The sequence below is a fragment of the Atractosteus spatula genome, chromosome 27, assembly GCF_055471065.1.
Source record: "Atractosteus spatula isolate fAtrSpa1 chromosome 27, fAtrSpa1.hap1, whole genome shotgun sequence".
NCBI lineage: Eukaryota > Metazoa > Chordata > Actinopteri > Semionotiformes > Lepisosteidae > Atractosteus > Atractosteus spatula.
In genome coordinates, this window is record NC_142732.1 from 6,741,606 (window position 1) to 6,761,144 (window position 19,539).

General features: G+C 44.8%; 2 protein-coding genes across 4 annotated transcripts in view; one reads left to right on the top strand and one right to left on the bottom strand.

The window, feature by feature from the left end:
• Window positions 1-8,253, bottom strand: part of gosr1 (golgi SNAP receptor complex member 1) — a 39,669-nt gene extending 31,416 nt beyond the window's left edge. Inside the window, exons 1-6 of the mRNA XM_088907115.1 lie at window positions 8,192-8,253; window positions 6,773-6,884; window positions 6,376-6,463; window positions 5,401-5,508; window positions 2,912-3,003; window positions 186-260 (exon numbers count right to left, since the gene is read on the bottom strand). Coding sequence (XP_088763241.1) covers window positions 186-260; window positions 2,912-3,003; window positions 5,401-5,508; window positions 6,376-6,463; window positions 6,773-6,884; window positions 8,192-8,222 — 506 coding nt within the window. The 5' untranslated portion in view covers window positions 8,223-8,253. The remainder of the gene's footprint in view (window positions 1-185; window positions 261-2,911; window positions 3,004-5,400; window positions 5,509-6,375; window positions 6,464-6,772; window positions 6,885-8,191) is intronic.
• Window positions 8,254-9,260: 1,007 nt separating this feature from the next.
• On the top strand, window positions 9,261-18,779 carry mrps23 (mitochondrial ribosomal protein S23). 3 transcript variants are annotated; one of them, XM_088907280.1, is made up of 6 exons: window positions 9,261-9,401; window positions 10,827-11,003; window positions 11,617-11,694; window positions 12,042-12,165; window positions 13,444-13,590; window positions 18,608-18,779. In XM_088907280.1, the coding sequence occupies exons 1-6, from the start codon at window positions 9,358-9,360 to the stop codon at window positions 18,611-18,613; spliced, it is 576 nt and encodes a 191-aa protein (XP_088763406.1). In that variant the 5' UTR covers window positions 9,261-9,357; the 3' UTR covers window positions 18,614-18,779. The 3 variants fall into 3 exon arrangements, with proteins under 3 accessions (XP_088763406.1, XP_088763405.1, XP_088763407.1); XM_088907279.1 differs by lacking the exon at window positions 18,608-18,779 and having other exon boundaries at window positions 13,444-14,477; XM_088907281.1 differs by lacking the exons at window positions 10,827-11,003; window positions 18,608-18,779 and having other exon boundaries at window positions 13,444-14,477.
• Window positions 18,780-19,539: the final 760 nt, after the last annotated feature.

Genomic DNA, 19,539 nt, shown 5'->3' on the forward strand with positions numbered 1-19,539 from the left:
TAAATCAAGCAACACACTAATTTCATCTTTGCTCCGTCCATCAAACTCTACAGCAGCAGAGCGCAGGTCTCTCACATGAACATGTGCACACCAGACCTCTGCTGTGTTTGCTGCCTGAAACAGCCTCGTTAGGAAAGTCCCCATGAATCAAACTGCTGCCGAACGGTACAGACACAGGCTCTTACTTGCGCAGGTGCTCGTGCTCTTTGAGAAACAGCTCTGTTCTTCTGTTGTTCACTCCTGATGCGCTCTTGTATGTCCTGTGGAAACAGAGAGGTGGCTCAGCACAGGCGTCTCCTGTGCAGGCGAGGAGGGAACAGTGTCAGATGCAATATCAAGTTGTGCGCACTGGAGAAAGAATAACTATTAGGAACTCGCATTTCATCTTTTGACTGGTTGAACTTATTGAAACCAACGTATTGCACTGTGGCACGTATCACACACACCCCCATATCGCCCTGGCACAGACCTCTCTCGAACCCTCTCTGTCCCGGCGTTCTGTAACCCACACCTTTATACAAGCAGCAGCGACTCGCTGGTGAAGAATAAATCTGAGCAGGACAAATTAAAAAACAGATCTTAAATTAAAGTGCCTTGCCAAAAGTAAACAGAATGCACTTCACTGTCAACTTTAATTATATGCAGTTTTTTATTTTAATCCTGTAAATTCTTAAAACAATCTGGAGAGGGGCCCAATTATCCTGCAGAAATGTAAGTGCAGTGTTTGGCTCAAGAGTATAACAGCAGCATCCCACCTTGGATCAGAACCCCCAAACTTCCAGGCAAGAGTCCAGAGCCTTAACCACTACTCCACCTGGCTGATGAAGCACATACCTACATAGACCGACTGACTTACTGACATCTTGTGGTCGAGGAATGATACTGCAGGAGAGGAATTCTACTGGAACCTCCCTGGTAATTTCTATTATTGCTGAAAATTCAATAATTATCTCATTTCTCTCCCATTTTCTTTCTCCGTTTTGAATGAATGTTCTCGTCTTTCAAAACCAGAAGGTACTGACAGAACTACCGATCTGCACACATGATGACATGAAGGGCACCCGTTTATACAGCAGGGAAATTACTGGAGCAATCTGACCAAAATATCTTACTCAGAGTTACAGTAGTGCCTTAGGATCTGAGTCTACAACTATCCAGCCCAGAGTCCCAGCCACTGCTCCACACTGCTGCCTCAGCACTGTCCTAACTATAACTGTGATCAGCTAAGTGTACAATGCTCCAGGCAACACTGGATCATATTTTATTATTTATGTATTATGCGTCACTAAACAAGACTAAAATCCATTGTTTTACATCACGTTCACTAGCAGGTAATTCTGTATTTGAGGAACAAAGGCCCATCAGCCCAGAGATAATCCCTTTTGCCGTGGTGTTAAACAAACAGAGGTGTTAAACTGCTAAACAAACAAACGTGTTAAACAAAACAGGATCTTATTCCATCACCAAGTCTGCTCCCAGTAAACAGTTCCCATACGCCCAGCTGTCTGTACTGGGGCAACCTCACTCAAGGTACACCTGCACTGTCTTGTGCAGGGGTTCGAACCACCAGCCCACAACAGTCCAGAGACCTAGCTGCTACTCTGCCTTGCCCCTCATATCACATTCACTCATCACAGTAACATCAATCCCATTCCATGCACTGACTGATGCACAATTTTTACTGCTTGTGCCCGAGGTCATCTGCAACAGAGTTGCTGCTACAGTCATAAAGAGCATTCAGGGTTTCCCTATAGGTGTGCACGCAGTAAAACCCAGACCCCCTGTGCTACATGTGTCTGAAATCAGTCCGCTGGAACTATTATCCTGCTGATTGACACTTTTATTGTAATGCTTCTGCTGCTTCATACGAGCACAACCACAGGGCTGTAACAGAGATCTTAGCTGTCCCTAAACCTAGAAAAAAACAGTATGAAGAAACAGGGGCTGTTAGCAAATGGAGAAGGAATGACACCACAGTAATCTGAAGAGATTGAGGGTCCACAAGGCCTCAGGGGAACAATTCCTCAGCCTGCCGCCCACGGCCTCCAGCTCCATTTGCAGTGGCTTCAGCTGGCCTGGTGTGGAGCACAGCTATTAACTCAAGAAAGCCATCCTCTGCTGCTTTTTGTCCTGTAAACCGTTGATGACATTTCCTGCATTAAGACTCTAAAGTAATTAACCAAGTGATCCCCATTGTCGTATCTCCAGCCTGCACTCAGCCTGGAACCCTGGAGAACGAAGACTCATACAACGTCAAGTTCACTGTGATTTACTGGCAGAGAAAGTTTCCTGCCTGCGCCTTTGAGGGGAGATCTGTCATTTTCTGCTAGGAAGGTAATTAGATAAAACTCCCCCAAACACTACAGAACCTAAGAGTGTCTTGGCTCTTTCCTGAAGTGAATAAACACTCCCAGCCTGGTTAAGGCGCTCCCTGAGGGGCCCCAGGATGCTCAGATCAGCGAGAAACACAGAGAGGCTGCCAGCGCTGGCTGTGGTCTGCCAATCCGGGGGAAAGTGCACCTTCTAGTGGACGCTTGTGGAATCACACCCAGGAAGAGTCTGAACCACACCAGGACCCCAATGTCCAAACCAAGACCTCTCCACATGAAGAAAAAAAAGTGAGGTTTGAGACAGATTGCTGGACCTCTTTCATTCGTAAAAGCTGCATGAATTCATTTCATACCTTCCTAACTTATGACGGCTATCTTTTAATCTGCTTGTGCCCACTCTAACCATGCAGTGAATCTTTCCAAGACACAACTAGAAGAATTTATTTTGTTTCCGTAAAATAACATAAACACAATGGGCTGAAGGGGCTCCTGCTGTTTGGAACTGTTCTTGTGTTCTTATTTTCCTCAAGATGAAACCGTTCCACTAATCAAGTGCACACAAACACAAGGGACATACTCACTCGATATCCTTCCGTACGGAGCCCAGGAGGTCTTCTCTCTCCCTGATGGCCAGAAAGTTGGCTTTGGTTTTGTGAAATTCATGGGTGTAGTCCTGTAAGAGAGAGGCTCTGGTCATACCCTGACAAACAGAGTGAGACTGAGGGAGAAGGTGGTACTCTCAGTCTGACAGCCTGAGGAACAGACAGCGAGTCTCCCAAATGTTGTTCTTTTCGTGAATATCAGTAAGTTTCTAAAAATAATACATTTTTATAGATTTTTTTTTTCTTATCGCTATTGTTTTGGCAAAGCTGTAATTAATCTGTCTAGCGATTAAAACTCTTTGAATTTCAGAGTGGGTGAGAGAGCCAGACGACACCAAAGACGCCGACCGCGCTCAAAAGTACTTTTCGGCAAAAACTGGCATCACAATGCTCCAGAAGAGCTGCCCAAGTTCTCCCCCACGGGACCTCCCACTCAGATCAGCTGCTCCGAGAGCACAGCCAGCTTCCACCACAACACCTGCATGTGGTCTAAACGCCTCCAAATTAGCTACAAGGAGCAAAGACAAACAATGCCCAAGCCTATACAACATATTCCAACAATCATAACTGAGACTGTCCGACGTTTTGAAACGGTTTCCAATGATAAATGAATTTGCAGAGTCATTCTCTAGAATTACAGTTAGGTTAAAGTGGTGTTTTCCCACTAAAGCAATATTCAGTTCCTTCTCTCACAACCAGAAGCCTCTTGAGGAAATGTCTTTAAAACCATGTGCAAATTAGACTCGTCGTCAGGATTCTCACTCAAAACTGAACATAATCATTAACGACAGCTGCAGAGCGTTTGATAGGTTCTGTAAATCTAACAGTATGACATTACAACTAATACAGCCTTGCAAATTAGATCTCACACATGAGTAAGTATTGAGTGTTGTTGCAATGACATGAGTGCACTTTAAATGACTACAATAAAAAAAAAAGACAGGCCACATTTATCCCATAAAGCATTCAGAATCACAGTACTTTCATTGTCCTGTACACAGTACTCCTTACATTGTGTTAAACAACAGACACGCTGTGATAGAGCTCTGATCTGGGGATCGTGCTCGGCATACTGCAATTTGAAAACTGCACTGCTATTCCCAATGATTGCTGGATTAGAAAAGAACTGCCCTAAACTTCAAGCCCAATTCAGATCAATCCCTGATACCAACAGGGAAGGTGTAATGACCAGTCTTGTTTGAGTCATGCTTCAGAAATAAATACTCATTGACTGTAATGGGCCCCAGATATGGAAAAATCCATTTGTTAGCAAAGCCAGTCATTCACCACCTCTTTGGTTTCCTAACCTGCCTTCTGCTGAGGGTAACACAATGTACACACAAGGCTGGGTATTAATCACAGTTACCAGATCTCTCCTGCTAATTGACTGCACTCCCAGGGTGATGCATCTTCGTGTCCATGGGGGAATTGGCAGACGTGGGGGCGCTCTACAGCACCCCCACAATTCCCCTCTCCAAACTCCTGGTGCCATCACCTCCTTCTTAATCAATGACCCCTCCTGTAATTTCTGCTTTTAGAGATGGGTCTGAGGAGACCATCATTGGCAGCCTTTGATTATTCAACTTAATGAATCATGTGACCATAAAGAAAAAAATAAAACAAGGCCATTCCATTTGATGCGTCTCCAAACTCCAATTCATCAGCTGATCATAACAATTTAAAAAATGCTGAGGTTCTCAAAGCAGCATGTCGCAGTGTACACATATGCCATGACATCACATAATTGATGACATAATTTCCTTAGGCCCATTTGCACAGTCATCTCTCTTGAGGATCAAACATTCCTGAGCAACATGCAGAGTTCCACAGTGATGCTTCGAGAGTGCCTGATCAACCGAAGGACAAAACATGGAAGAGGAAATCTTTTCCAGAAATAATTAGAAAAATGGAAACTTCCAGGTTTTTAAAATGCTTAGCTGTTTCCTCTGAGGACACAATCTAGAACAGGATATTTTTTAGGACCGCTGACAAAAGTGACAGCGGTCACGGTGCTGCAGTGCATGCTGGGAGCTCATTCTGAGGGCGTTTTCACAGCGGGATCAAATGGATCTGTTCCTGATCAGTATCCCCTGCCCAGGAGGAGTGTTCACTCTGACCCAGGAGTGTTGGTACTGATAGCACTGATATTTTTATCAGAGGGATCAAAGGCTACCAATGCCTACCGATTGGAATTGGCAATGTCAATGGACCTACTGGCTTTGAACTGCTGTCTGAGACACCTAATAAAACTCAGCAGAAAGCTATGATGAAGTCAAACGTTACTTCCTTGTTCTGGGCTGTGTTATTAATAGGTCTTACATCTGTTGCAATCCTCACTACTTCATGGTCACTAGACATTCTGCATGCATGACCCTCTACAAGTTCTGCAGGATGGTAGCTGTCCACCTGACCTGTCCGTGCCTGCTCGGGTTCAGAGCCCTTTTCCGAGACAGCAGGACTCATCCTACCTGCAGGATGTCACGGTGTCTCTGGAGGGTGTGCATCAGGGCCGCGTTGAGAGAGGCGGCTCCTGGCGTGCTGGTGTACTCCGCCATCTTGTCGTTCACTCCTGTGAGCTGAGAACAGACAGCACCCGGTTAACGAGACCTGACTGTACATGCAGTGCTGTCCTTAGGTATAACCACTACACTGGGACCATAGCTAGACTGGGACCTCATCTGTGGAAAAGACCAGCAACTTTATTATAATACATTGCTTGGCCTTGGAAAAATAATATGAGCAGCTGTGCAAAAGTCTTTCATTACTTACTCAATTAATTTTCCTTTTCATATGTATCAGCAATTCTAAACAAGTCCTGTAATTTGCTGGCATTTGGAGACAGGTTAATCCAAACTGATCTATGTTTTAATGTAAATTAAATACAGTGATTAAGCCATTAAGTAATGGTTCTAATAACCATGTAAATGTACATATATTGTAACTACCTGTTGCAGCTAAGACTCCTGCATGGCAGAAGTAGAACTGGGACAACAAGGAGGAGAATAAAAGCACAAAAAATCTGACTCATTTTTAACACGCAGTGTTTAAATGAACAATGAATTAATTAAACATAAAAAAGTACACAGCATTCTGGAGCTTCTTTTAGCCATTGTTTGTGGGGAAAACGAAAAGATCGGAAGTGCATTTAAAACTGAGAAAAGAACAACGGTACAGCAATCTTTACACAAAGGGTGGTGGGAGTATGGAACAAGCTATCCACCCATGTTGTTGAAGCTAATACCGTGTTTCTTTCTAGAAAATGGCTGGGTGAGATCCTTGGATTGCCTCCACCTCAGCTCGTCTGTAGCCATTCTAATTTTCTAACTGCAAGAGGTTGGAATTAACTCCAGAGCCTTAAAATGAGCACTGGCAGTAATACAGAGGTGATAAGAGGGTACATCACCGCCTGGCCAACAGGTGCAATAGTCCAGCCTTTGCCCTACCTTTGTGAGCAGCTGCTCGATCTCCACGGCCATGGTCTCGAACATCCGGTCCTGGGTGGAGTTATTCAGGAGGGGGGTAGTGTCAGAACTGGGGACAGAGGCAGAGAGGACCCGGTTAGGAAGGTCGGAGCTCCTGCACTGCAGACTACAGAGCACCGCTGGGAATGACATGGCCAGTGTGACAAACCTGCTGTCACACGCAGGTGACAGCCCAGTCAGCAGAGAGGCACAAGCTGAGACACACCTGGTGCCCCATCTTTCCAGATGGGCTGGTCAGCTGGGGTGCAGATCTGGCCTGGTTTTGGAACCCGTCTCCCCCACCCCCCGAAAAAACGTAATCCCAGTCTTGCGTGGCAGGCCAGGATAAACCCCAGCGTCAGGAGAACCCCGGCCTCACCTGTCCCCGCGCCGGGCCTCCCGCGAGCTGCTGTAGCTGGTGCACAGCTTGCTGAAGGAGACCAGCTTGAGGTCCAGCTCGTTCTCCAGCTGGCGCGCCTGCTTCCGCAGATCTGTGGGGGGCGGGAGAGACGCAAAAGCCCCATCAGCCCTGACCTCCCGACCGACTCGGGCTCACAGGCAGGGGGGAGCGTACGGGTGGCCGAGAGGGACAGGACATGCGCACGGGAAACGTTTAGCTCACAAAGCCCCTTCTAACCCAGCTGAAAGGAGTTTAACGGGAGAAAAACAGGAAGGGGGTGATTTCAACTACCATTTCAGTCAAACATACGTTTTAGAAGAGAGAGAAGCTTAAATGTTGTTTGGAACAGTTGCATGACAACGTGATTATTCTTCCACCTTTTAAGGAATAACTCTTTTATCGTTGTATCGGCACACGGGTATGTGCTTTGATTGGTCAGAGGTATTTATGAGATCTTTACTACATCAGAGGGACAGTTAATTACAGAGGGAAGCTGTTCCTAATCCACGGAGCACAAAGCGCCATATCTTCCGTTTTACACTTTCACTCCTTTGCACCACGTTCAACTCGTCCTGTAGACTGTGGTGCCACTCGGATTCAGATTCAGACAATTATTATTATAATAGCACATGGCCATCATGTATGGGGCAGCAGAAATCGACCTCGAAGCACAATTCTTACGGAACCGGATCTGACACGTCAATCACTTATTCGTTGCGTCTGTCGACGGTGACCTGTGCGTACTCCGTGCTTTGGGGGTACTTCAAACCCTTTGGCGGGGAGGTGGTAAATTTTAAAAGAATAAAAGTGACGAGACATTTGTAACTACAGCTCAGGCGTCACTGCCTGCAGGAGTTGTGCGAAAATTGGTTGCCCAGACTGGATGTCGAAGTAGAATCGAGGAGAACGACACAGCGACTCGCAATAACCCCACCGTCACCTCCAACTCAGCTACAAAGTGATACTTTGCAAAGATGAAGTTTTAAAATCTTTCTTACTCCTGCTACAACACGCAAAACCGATGCATGACGTTACATCTTGAACCTCAAACATGAAATACGATGTACAGTAATTCCGAGTACTTTGAACTTGTTTCACACACATAATCATCTGTAACCTCAAGGGGGACCCCTGATTATCACCCTGGTACAAATCGCAAGGACCTTAAAGGAGTAATTAAAAATGAGTAAAAACGCCGAGTTAAGGGACATCTACGTTAAAGGAAACAGTCACACAGCTGCAGTTTCTAGCGAAAAAGACTGGGGCATACAACATCGACAGCTACAATCAGCTGCTCTGGAAAAGAGAACTGTGCGATTCTTAAAAAATATACAAAGTGGACATAGAGCCTTCTTGTCCGCTCGCACGATCCCACATAAATCTACTTTGCCACCTCACCTTCCCAATAATTGCTGCTTCCTCCTGCCATCTTTGTTGTCGAACGTCAGCCTCAACAGGACATGACGTAAACTACAGACTTGGTTTAAGGGTCGCAACCTCCTTAAAAGCTGCAATATGGCTTCCTTGCTTCGGTAATCATCGGAATAAATATAGAGCTAAAAAACTAGAGGGGGTTTTAAGGTCATCTCGCACCTTGGGTCGCTCCGCGGAGGTGATACCGAAAAAAACCCGTTTAAAACAGTTCATATGCTTTATCATGTTAAACTAACACTTTCAAGATGCAAACATGAATAAGATGATTTATATGTGTTGTGTAAGACTGGAAAAGAAAACCTGTTACCTGTTTTTTGGGGGGGATAAACTTGCAAAACTTTATTTTTTATTTTAAAAACTGTATACTTCATTAACCATTTAAATGTGTTATATTTAATTAATTTGATTTATGTTCTATTTCATAACATGTAATATGGAAAAAAGAATAGCTGGAACTAATCTGTTAATACTTGGTTGAATTTATATTCACAAATAAAAAAACTGACATGTAATTTTTTAATTGATCGTGTTCTGATTTCTAATTCCCTCTGACAGCGTATGGATTCGTGATTTTTACCTCCAAAAATGTTTTTTATATAACTTGAAACTATTACGGCGTTTATTGACATAAGTAAAAACATAAATTAAAAAAGCCTTATTATTATAATATAATTTATTATAATTAAAGTGAATTGAATATGATTAGGGACACTGAGAGTGGGATTTAGCCAGGACACAGGTAGGGGGTTAACATTTCTATTGTGAGCTATTTAACGACTATTCGGGACTTCAATGTCATATCTGATTCGAGGGCCTGTTATAATCTATTTTTTCAGGTATCTTTGAATATACTCCCTCCACAGGTCCAACTCCAGCATCTTCTTCTGGGGCCGTACAAGAATTGATAGCATTTCTTCTCTGTTGGGGATTATCATTTCGGTCTAATCCGCATTTATGTTGAATGCGGTGGTGACACATAAACTAAGTCTGCGAAACTTTCCGGAATTTTCCGAACCTCGGGGGCCATGTTGGCTCATGTGGTCTAGGTCTTTCAGCAAGCGGCGTGTGCGTGTGAGAATGAGATGTAATTATATAAACGTACATTAAAAAGTAGAAATTATAAGCGTGCAATGGCTGGAAGCAGACTTGAGAAATTTGGTACGGTGTTCACCAGGTGAGTGAGGCGTCTGAGGAAGCAGTACTTGCTGTTGACACCATCGTTTGTAACTGATAAAGCTTGTAGCAGACGCGTACAGGTCAAGGTTAAAACGAATCTTTAGCATTTCCATTTTTTTCCGTTTGCGTCTAAAATATTTTGTCCTTTGTATGTAATTTGGTCTCGTGAGGTCCTTATAAAAATGTGCAGGTATTTTGAATGCACGTCGCTGATGAATGCTGCAGTTTGCTGTGGTTGTTTTATAGTATCGTTACGGTGAACCACACTGCTATACTTTTTTTAAACAAAAAAACTTTTTCAACGAAGCACAGTTATTGCTCCTTTCCCTCCCAGTGTCTCGGAGAAATGACGTTAAAACCGGGGGTTGGTGTTGTTTAAATCTTTTTCCCCACGCTCGGCCGCTAGGTGGCAGCTGTCGCTCAACAGTTGTACAAAATATTTCAAAGCTAAAAAGTCAGTTTTCCTGGGAGTCTGCGTATATTTTAACTACGAGTTGGTACACCAGATAGACGCTGTCTATCTGCGCTGGGCAGCTTTCAAAACCTGACTGACACACTTTTGCGAACTTTCCTTTCAGAGGTGTTAATTATGCATCTGGTGTCCTGGCCAAATTTCCCCCTGGCCTTTACCCATCATGGCCTCCTAATAATCCCCATCTATAAATTGGCTTCATCAGTCTGTTCTCCTCCCCACTGATAGCCAGTGTGTGGGTGAGAGTACTGGTGCACCAGTACCTCTTATCACCCAGGTGGGGCTGCACACTGGTGGTGGTGGAGGGGATCCCCATTACCTGTAAAGCACTTTGAGTGGAGTGTCCAGAAAAGCGCTATATAAGTGTAAGCAATTATTAATAATAATAACAATAATTATTATTATGTGTGAAGAGTGCTGACTGACCAGGCACTGTTTTTTATTATTATTGTTATTATGATTAGGAATTCCTTACACTGATATAGCGCTTTTCTAGACACTCCGCTCAAAACGTTTTACAGGTGATGGGGATCCCCTCCACCACCCACCTGGTTGATGTGATGGCTGCCGAAGTGCCCCAGTACCCTCAGCACATACCAGCTATCGTGGGGAAGAGGGCAGAGTGATGAAGCCAATTCAGAGACGGGGATTATTAGGAGGCCATGATTGGTAAAGGCCAGGGGGGAGTTGTCGCCAGGAAACTGGGGTAACACCCCTGCTGGTTTAGATGTCATCCTCATTGATGTAGTATGTATCGCATATCTTTGCTGCGCCACAGGGTGGTTTGGGATGAGAAGCACCAGTTAAGTGCGAGGAATTCTCATCTTTAAACGAAAGACATGATAAAAGCTGGGGGTGGAGACCGTCTCGATACACTCTTGTGTTTCGTCCACTGGGACAGAGCGTCTGTGGCGGGACGTCCCGGGTCATCTCTCTCCCTCTGTGATGCAGGGTGCGGGACTTGATGCGCGCCGGGGTCGTGAAAGAAGGCGACAGACCCCTCTGGTACGATGTGTATGTGGCTTTCCCCCCCAAAAAGGAGCCCCTGTACCAGAAACCCATAAGCAGCTTTGGAAAGGTGGCAGACAAAGTGCCCGACATCCTCTATAAGGAAGACAACATCAGAGCGTAGGTTTGCTTTTCTTGTGTGTGTGTGTGTCTATGTCAGATTTGCTTTAGGCAGGTTAAAGGTTAAAAGGGTAGTCTGTGTATTGGCAATTCTGCAGTGAGCTGTTAATTTCCTTTTTAAAGCAGATTTCAGTAGAGGCAGAATTTCAAGAGCTCCCAATTAGATATTGCAAATCAAATGTGGTATCTATTTAATGATGCAGACCAATGGTAATGTAATATGCTTCGCCTTTTCTTGTGAACTGAATTAATTTTTTTTTTTGCTGTGTTCTTATGATATTGAAGTATGAGCTGCCACGATAACCAGACCGCTGTAAACCCAGTTTTTGGCAGCAGATGGCACTGTCAGCCTGTACAGCAGGGCTGTCCAGTCCTGGTCCTAGACGGCTGGCGAGACTCCTTTTCGGCTCCTGACGAGCTAAACAAACTCGTTAGTGGCTTAACTGGACCACATTGACAGCTTCTCCCAGCTTTAGGAGTCAAAGTAACCTGCAGAGAACCAGGTTTGGATACCCCTGCTGTACAGTATGTTATCTGTGTTTTGCTGTAATGGACACAAAAAAGGATCGATCATATTTGAATACTACTTAAATCATTTCATTTGCACTTTCAGGAAATTTTACGAAGTTTATGGGAATGGACCCAGAGTCCTGGATCTCACCAAAACCAGCTTTGTCTCCACTAGTCAGAAGTAAGAAAACAAGAGTCTCTTAATTTTGCCTCCATCTTGATTTTGCCTTTCCTCGTTGGCAGTGTCTCGTGAATTGGAGTGTGTGGCAGTCCCCTGTTTTTCTCAGTGTCTCTGACCTGCCACGCTGGTGCCTTGTGCTTGTTTGCAGTTGCTTACTGCTCCGTAGGTTGTTTTGTCTGCCTGTGCTTCTTTATTAGTAGGTGTGGGGTGACCGTGTGGGTCCGTGGCTGTGCTGGTGTCCCATGTCCGTCCCTCTCTCGTGCTCCTGCTCGTCTCTCTGTTGCAGGGGGCTGTCGGTATCTGTGTGTGTGTGAGAGACTGCCATGCCGCACTGTCTTTTCCTCCAGGTTCGTGGAGAAATACCAGGAACTGGAGAATCAGGGTGCGCTGGGAGAGGAGGAGCTGTTCGAAGAGACAGGGAAGGCTCTTCTCGCCGAAGGAATCTTTCTGAGGAGGAGGGGTATCCCCATGGTCAGTCTGTCTTCTATCAATGCTGGGGGTGGTGGCAGATATGTAAAAAATGCCAGTGTGCTGGTGTTTCAGGTTGCTCCTTTGGTGTCTAGACACTGAAATCTGTGTTTCTTCTCTTGCTGAGAGAGGCTGCCATGCTTAACATTTAATCCAAGAGGAGAAACTGGTTGGTAGGTTGTTGCCTTGTTCGCCCTTATACATGTGCTTTCTATATCACTGCCAGTTGAACAAGGAGCTCGTTCATTATGGGGGAAAGATCTTATTCCTGATATGGGTCAGGGTAACCCCAGAGAATGTCCCGGAAACAATAGGAACAAGGTGGTGCCTTAGCTTGGACCGGACCCCCGTTTGTTACAGTGCGCACAGACACAGGGGAGGAAAGTAGACATTAGCTAACCGAGTCGACTTGTCTTGGGAGGTGGGAGGAGACCTGAAAATCTCCAATCTCCAGAGACAGGGCTGGTGTTGCTGTGAGAGGGCTCAGTGCGGTGGGCTCGCTACAGACGTGACATCACCACCCAGAAACCCTGAGAGCATACAGGGACCCCAGTCTTGTGGCGCAGTGGAAGGTGTCGCTGTCTGGAGAGCAGCGCTGTGTGGCTCTGCGCCCACTAGGGGCAGAGCAGAGCTGCACTCGGCACGAGAGTTGGTCATCTCCGCTGTACTGTCGTCTTTAGGCTTCATACATTTTCAGGAAATGCCAGGGCTCAAGTGTCATTCTGAGGGAAAGGCACCGGTCTGGCTGAGTTTTCTCACGTGTCAGAAATGGCAAAAGAAGAAACTGAGACTTAAGTAATGATATTATTTTGCTGCTAACTGGCCTTCGGATCTTTACCCATCAGGCTGGGTTTTTATCCTGAGCCGGTTGGTCTATAAGAGAACCGACTCCTGATCTTCTGGAATCTGCTCTTCAAGGCTGTGTTTGCCTTCTGCTGCGCTTTAAAGGAACATGTTTAGAAAGAGACAATGTAGAATTGGAAAACTGATTTTGCTTAATTAAATAAGTCTCGAATTTAGAGAAATAATAAAGTTCTATGAACAGCACATACCTTTGAAATGTTCTTTGGCAATTTGCGGTCCATTCATATTAAAAACTCTTGTCACTCTTTCTGGTTTTGTGCTGAATGAATTCTCTGTTGTTCTTCGTGGATTTGTTGCACCTGAGTGCTTGCAGTAATTCTCTGTGCATTCCCAGTTGGTTTTGGAAATGGTATCGGACCCGGTGGTGCGGTGGGGGGTGACGTGCTCTCACTCTTGCCTGTGGTTTCTGTGCCCCAGGTGGTGCCCCAGGGATCTGGGGGCTCGGTGGAGCTGGAGAGCAGGGACCCCGTGCTGGAGATGAAGCTGACCGACATGCTGGCAGAACAGCAGCAGCAGCAGCAGCAGGAGGTGCTACAGAGTGAACCCCAGCCAGAGGGTGCTAAGGTACTGGAGCAACACACTGGGACACCGCCCCTCAGCTCTGCATCTCAGTTAGGCACACACCCCAACTCAGATTAACCTTAGGACTTGTGTCATCCTTCCAGCTGCAAAACCACAATCAAGGTTAAGAGCTGCCGGGTTTAAAAATGTTGTTTCCGCTCCTGCCCTTCCTTGTTTCTGAGTACTGAGATGCTCTGCATTTTTTTTTCTTTATGGCTCTTTGCGTGTGATCTATTGTTTGGGATGTTGTTGTAAGAAAATGAGCTGGTGGCGAATTCTTAACCTAATCGAGGACTGGACTGGTGTGTTAAACTTGATCACTATGGATGGGACTGGACTCTACAGCATGGGAAGCATCATCCACAGTTTTGGCAGAGCAGCTGGCCGTACCCATTTCTTCGCTCTGGAATCGCCAGTCTGTCTCCCGTTAGCGACCGTCTCCAGCTGACAGCCTCCGAATCGCTGCTCCTGTTGGCACGCCGCATTTCCAAAAGCTACTCAACTGGTGTTCGGCGTCGTGCACGGGAAAAGACTGTATTGCAATCTGTCCAATTGCAACAGCAGGGACTTGCATCTGTGTTCTCTGTTGCTGCAGGTTTGAAAGACGCTGATTAGAGCCATCATGGGCTTTACTTGTAAGCTGTTCGCGGTAGGCTGAGATTAATCCTAGGCAAGATCCTTGGACATAAATCTAAATCTTTTTTTCTGGCATTCTGAAACAGAATTCAGCACAAGAAATTTTGTCTACCGCTGTTGCTGGGTTGAATTATGAACGTTGTATACAGTAGCAGTGCAAGAACAAATGTCTGATAGCTGTCATCAGCTGAAATGATGCTGCCGCAATTTTATGATTTGTCTGTAAATTGTCAGTAAAACAATATCCTTACTAATGCATAGCTATTTTTGCTTTTCCCTTTTTTTTCCAATTTCCTGTTTGCCCCAGTGTATGCTACTTTCTATGGAGTATTAGAAGTGGAAGGGCAATGAGGGAATGTTGATGTTCTATTTCATTCAGGTTTATCTGTGTATTTTGCAAGTGCTTGAATACTGCTGCTGAAATGGAGAAATCGCAGCCAATAATGCCTCGCAGAGCAAACTGCACTCAGTAGACTAAAACGTGGGCAGAAAGAGGAGAAACAGAACACAGGTGCTATGTCTGCAAGTGGAGATAAAGACGGATGCGTTAAAAGATCAGCTTTATATGGGATATTGATGTTAGATACTACACACACATGCAGAGAGAGTTTGATCAGCGGGCCAAACCACTATCTACTCTGATGTTGCCCTCCTCTTAATTTGTTTTTTTTTCTTATTTTAAATTTGTTTTGCACGTAAGACGTCAAAGGAGCACATTTTATTTGTACCTCCCCTGCGAACTCAGCGGTGCTCCCAGTAGATGTTCCCAGTAGCAGGGGTGGCTGAGAAAGCCTCTCACTTCCGGCCTCTGGGGGGAAAAAAAGCGCCGTGACCTCATTTTGCTCAGCTGGACACGGTTCCTCCCCCACTCCCCCAGTCTGGGGGGGGCACATGCATTACTGGGGAATGACAGTATCTCCTCTGGTCTTGTGTTTGCTTTTATGGATGCCTGTTTCGGGCTCTTTTGTTGACTGTGGGAAGAGTGATGACATCTCCCATTGTGGTGGCAGTGGTGACAAACCGGGAACAAGATATTCGCAGACATGAAGCACGATTAATGAGCCCAGACTTTGTTTTCTCTTGGCAAGGGCTGGAGGCTTCGGGTCCCGTGTTTCCGTTCTCGCCTTTGCGCGGTCTAGAGAAACCCGTCTGCGGCCATTGAGGCACTTTTAGGCGGTCGATGATTAGATTTTTTTTTTCCTCCCCCCTGCAGCCCATGTAGCTCAAAAGACACACTTGGCTCTTCACATGCCAAAGCAGGCCTCTTACGTCAGCCCTCGCAGATCCCCGTGCAGTTATTTGTGGAAGCGATGACAACTCGTTCCCTGCCACCTTCGCAGCTCGCAGATTTCAGTATGCAAGCATGATGCCTTCTTGTTGATGCCCCATGCACAAGCTTCCTACAGATTTGGATAGTGGTAGAGAATATCAGCATTCTGCAAATATTGTGTTTTACATGTTCAATTTGGAAGTGAAGGCCTTTTTAACAGAATAGCGTAAATCAGTACACAAAAACCCCAGTCTATATGTACGTTTTATCAGTGTTTTAGGGAATGGGGCATGTCTTTTTTTTTCCTATGGAGGTGCTTCTTATTGGAGATGTTAAAATGGATGTCAAAAATACAATACTAGTTAGGTATTGTATCTGTAACATCCATCTCACTGTATTTCAGTGATTGTAATTATTGCTAAACGCCTTCGTGTCCTGCTACCTGTTGACAGATTGATGTGATCCTTCAAGAGGCCGCTTTGCGGATGAATGGAGTTTTTAAAAGGACTCACAAATTTACAAAGTTTACTAAGCCATGGGAAGCGATGAAAGAAGCATGTTACTTTGTGTTCCATCTAAAAAGACCGTTTGCTTATCTGTGAAGCATTTCTTCCTCTCCTTCAACAAAGGGCACAGTGGAGATCAGGCTAACGGTACTATTGACAGCGTTGACCTTGGTACAGATTGTCCTATTTACGTAAGGCTCTTTATTTTTTTATTTTTTTTATTGAAAGCCTTCACAATGTTTTTTTCTTTCTCTTCCTTACCTGGAGAAATCCCCATGATATTAGAAGCCGTGATTGTTCGCGTACAATCAACCGGAAAGCAATCCGAACAACTGATAAGAGGAGCGACTCCGGCAAGCAGATGGGTTATAGGAGGAACAGCAGACGACGGTGATCCTCTGCGCGTCTTGCAAAAAAAAAAATCATCTTAACCTGTTTTGCATCTTGCAATCATGGCGACTGAGCTTTGGGTATTTGAGGTGCAAGAAAAGTGGTTCAGTAAAAAAAAAACAACTCAAAAAAGAGAAACAAAAACAGCCCAGTGAAGGGGGTTATCAGGAGAACGGATGCTGCTCAGCTTTCATGCATGAGTAACTAATCCTCCCCCGCTACTATTCAAAAGCTGTGTAGGGTAAATCAACATAAACACCTCTTTTCCCAAAAGTAACTTTGAATCTCCAGGTTTCTCATTTTTTATGTATGATTTGATTTGGCAGCCTGCGGTTAATTCTCTGCACTTGTCTACATTAAACATCATCTGCCAGGTATTTACCCATCCTTAAGCTGATTTCGGAATTTTCTTTCACAGCTTCTGCAGTGTTTGCCGGTCCTCCTAGTTGAGTATCCTCCGTAGAGTTAGATGAGCGTGCAGCAGATAGCCAGCTTGGGAAACATGATCAAGTCTGGAGTTCTGGGGCTGGGAAGGGGGAATCTTATTACTGCTCCAGCAAGAAGATATTTCTCCTCATGGAACATAGTGTGTAGTTAACCAGGTCCCAAACTGAGAAGGGACAGTCAGCTGCTTTTATGTTTATGTGTAGGTTTTCAGCATAAGCATCACCACCAGTTAACAGAACAACATGGTTCATACAGTGTGAGAGTGAAGTGCAACAAGTATTCCAGTCTCAGATAAGAGGCTGCTTGTCCTGGCTGTTTCTCCTGGTGATACTGACAGATGTTAACTTTATATTGTCTTTGAAAGGGGCTTTTCAAGCAGGTAATTAAAGTTTTCTCCTGAGCTCTTGGCATGCATTAGAATATTTAAAATTATTTCAGTTGAGCTGAATGCAAGCTACATAGTGTGTTGGCCTTTTAAAATCCATTTGGAAAAAAAAAGGAATTTATATCATCCTGTGAAACAGAAGTTATGTTGCCTTCCTGTAACTGAAATGAAGCGATGATACAATTTTATGGTGCCTGGCACAGCTTCTTAAGACAATGCCCTCCATAGAGACAAGAAGCCAGAACTCAGATTAGTATTATAAGCAGCATCAACCACTTAGTTAAGCGATCAAAGCGGGCTTCATGTTAAAAAGCCCTTTGTGAGGGGGATGCTGTCAGACTCCTGGCAATACAATTATCGCCTGTCTCCACTGTAAATACCCTACCAGGCTTAAAAAAGACCAATTAAGTGATTAATTACACACCAGTATGTGGTGCCGCGTTTAAGGATGGCCCGGTTTATGTAGAAGAATCAGGTCACAGCAGGTTTCTGCAACCCAAGTCAAAGAGATAGCAGGCCCTTTAAGGTTGTGAAAGCTGAGAACTTCACGGTAGCGGAGACTGCTCCTGCCCCAGACAAAAGCAAAGGGCTGTGGAAGTCTGGAAGAAGCTCACCCAGCCATGTTGTTGAAGACGATATCCTGGCCTCTAGGCCAAGTTCCACATGCCCTAGAAGGATCGAATGGCCTCCTCGTTTGTCACCCCCCTGATGTTCTTCTGCAGCGTGTTCACCAGACATAACATAAGCGCGTGCTCATGTCTCACCATTGTCACAGGAATACAGACTGTTACAGTTGCTTCATGTGCGCATTCTTCTCTGATGAACGAGTATATAGCCTCTGAATGATTAAAATCTTTGTTTCTTTGCATTGGAATTGCTCGGCATATTGGTGAGCCTGACTCAGGCTCAGAAGACTGCAAAAGAACAATTTTCTGAAGTTAATTTTAAATTCATCATTTAAAAAAAATGACAGTACACTGTTTCTTGTATGTACCAGGCCCTGCTTATTTGCTCATTTTGCAATGGTGTGTTTGCTCTCTTTTTATTTATAGCCTGTGCAAGGGCTTTTAGCCCCTGAGGTGCTTGTGCTTATTTATGGATGTGAGGGCTCCTCCTAGCTCTGGAGCTGCTCTCTGGTGTGACCTTTCCTTGCCTGCAGTGTAAATAGCCCTGCCATTGGGGGCGAGGGGTCAGGTGTGGAAAATGAATATTAGCTTCTTATTGCTGCTTCCCATTGAAAGAGGTGAGAACCTGCAAGGTCCAGGTGCTGCTTCTAACCTCTTATCGTCACTGTGGATCCTCGTGCTATCGAGCTTTCTTCCCTGTTACTCTGTTTTTGTTTTAATATTTTTTTTAACCTGTCGTTTCGAATTGTTTTCCTCACAGTCTTGAAAGAACTTGGTGGGGTTCAGTGCCTGGATGACAGCTTCAAATTCCAGAAGTGTTTACCAACGATAAATTAATTCGGGGGAGGCAAGCATTGAAAAACACTATTAGCTTGTGGTTTATGTAAAAAAAAAAACAGTTCTTGTTAAGCCAATAAACGCCTTGAACTTTTTTTTCCTTTTTTTTACTATAAGTTATTATCTTCCTGCTTATTGTGCTTCTTGCCTGTCACAATGATATCTCATCTTTGCTGTTCTTCTCTGCATTAAAACAGTCTGAATGTCTGAAAGGGCCTTAATTGTTTAGCCTTCCAATTGTCCATGATAAGGAGCTTCTTGTCAGTCTCTCTAACTGACAGCTCTCAAATTTAACAGTAAACCAGAGTGGCTTTTTTTCAGTAAGGCCTTGACTGGCACATTTCATCCTGGAATTTTAGTATTTGCACCGGGAATGGATTATAAATTCTTATTTTATCAGTGCGTCTCCTCCCTGACATCATCACCTGATCCAATCTCCAATCCCCTGCTAAAATCCGTCCTTGGGTTGAGCTCTCGGCCTCTGGAAGAAAGAGAACGAGGTGATCTGACTGACGTGCTGCAGGTCTGCCTTTGTCTTGTTTTGTCCGGGCTGATCTGCAATGGGAGACAGACATCAGGCTTTGCTGGTAATCCACTGGCGAGTTTAGGAGTCCCATTGCTTCACATTTGCGTGACTTGAGACAGGCTTGGATCAAGGGTCTCAAATGCAGCTCCTGAGAGTGTTTTATTTTGTTGCTCTCAAGCAAAATAGGACACTCTTTTTTTTTATTCAGCTGTGTAATCGCAGCGCTGCGGCTGTCCAGCACAAACAAAGTCTTCAGTAAAAAAATGAAGAACCTCTCTAGCTCTTCTGTCTATAGCTGGGTTGAGCTACAGTAGGCTGGAGAATGTACT

Coding starts and splice junctions, on each gene's coding strand:
- mrps23 (XM_088907279.1), top strand. CDS start 9,358: ATGGCTGGAAGCAGACTTGAGAAATTTGGTACGGTGTTCACCAG. Junction 9,402..10,826: donor TTTGGTACGGTGTTCACCAG/GTGAGTGAGGCG, acceptor TCTGTGATGCAG/GGTGCGGGACTTGATGCGCG. Junction 11,695..12,041: donor TTTGTCTCCACTAGTCAGAA/GTAAGAAAACAA, acceptor CTTTTCCTCCAG/GTTCGTGGAGAAATACCAGG.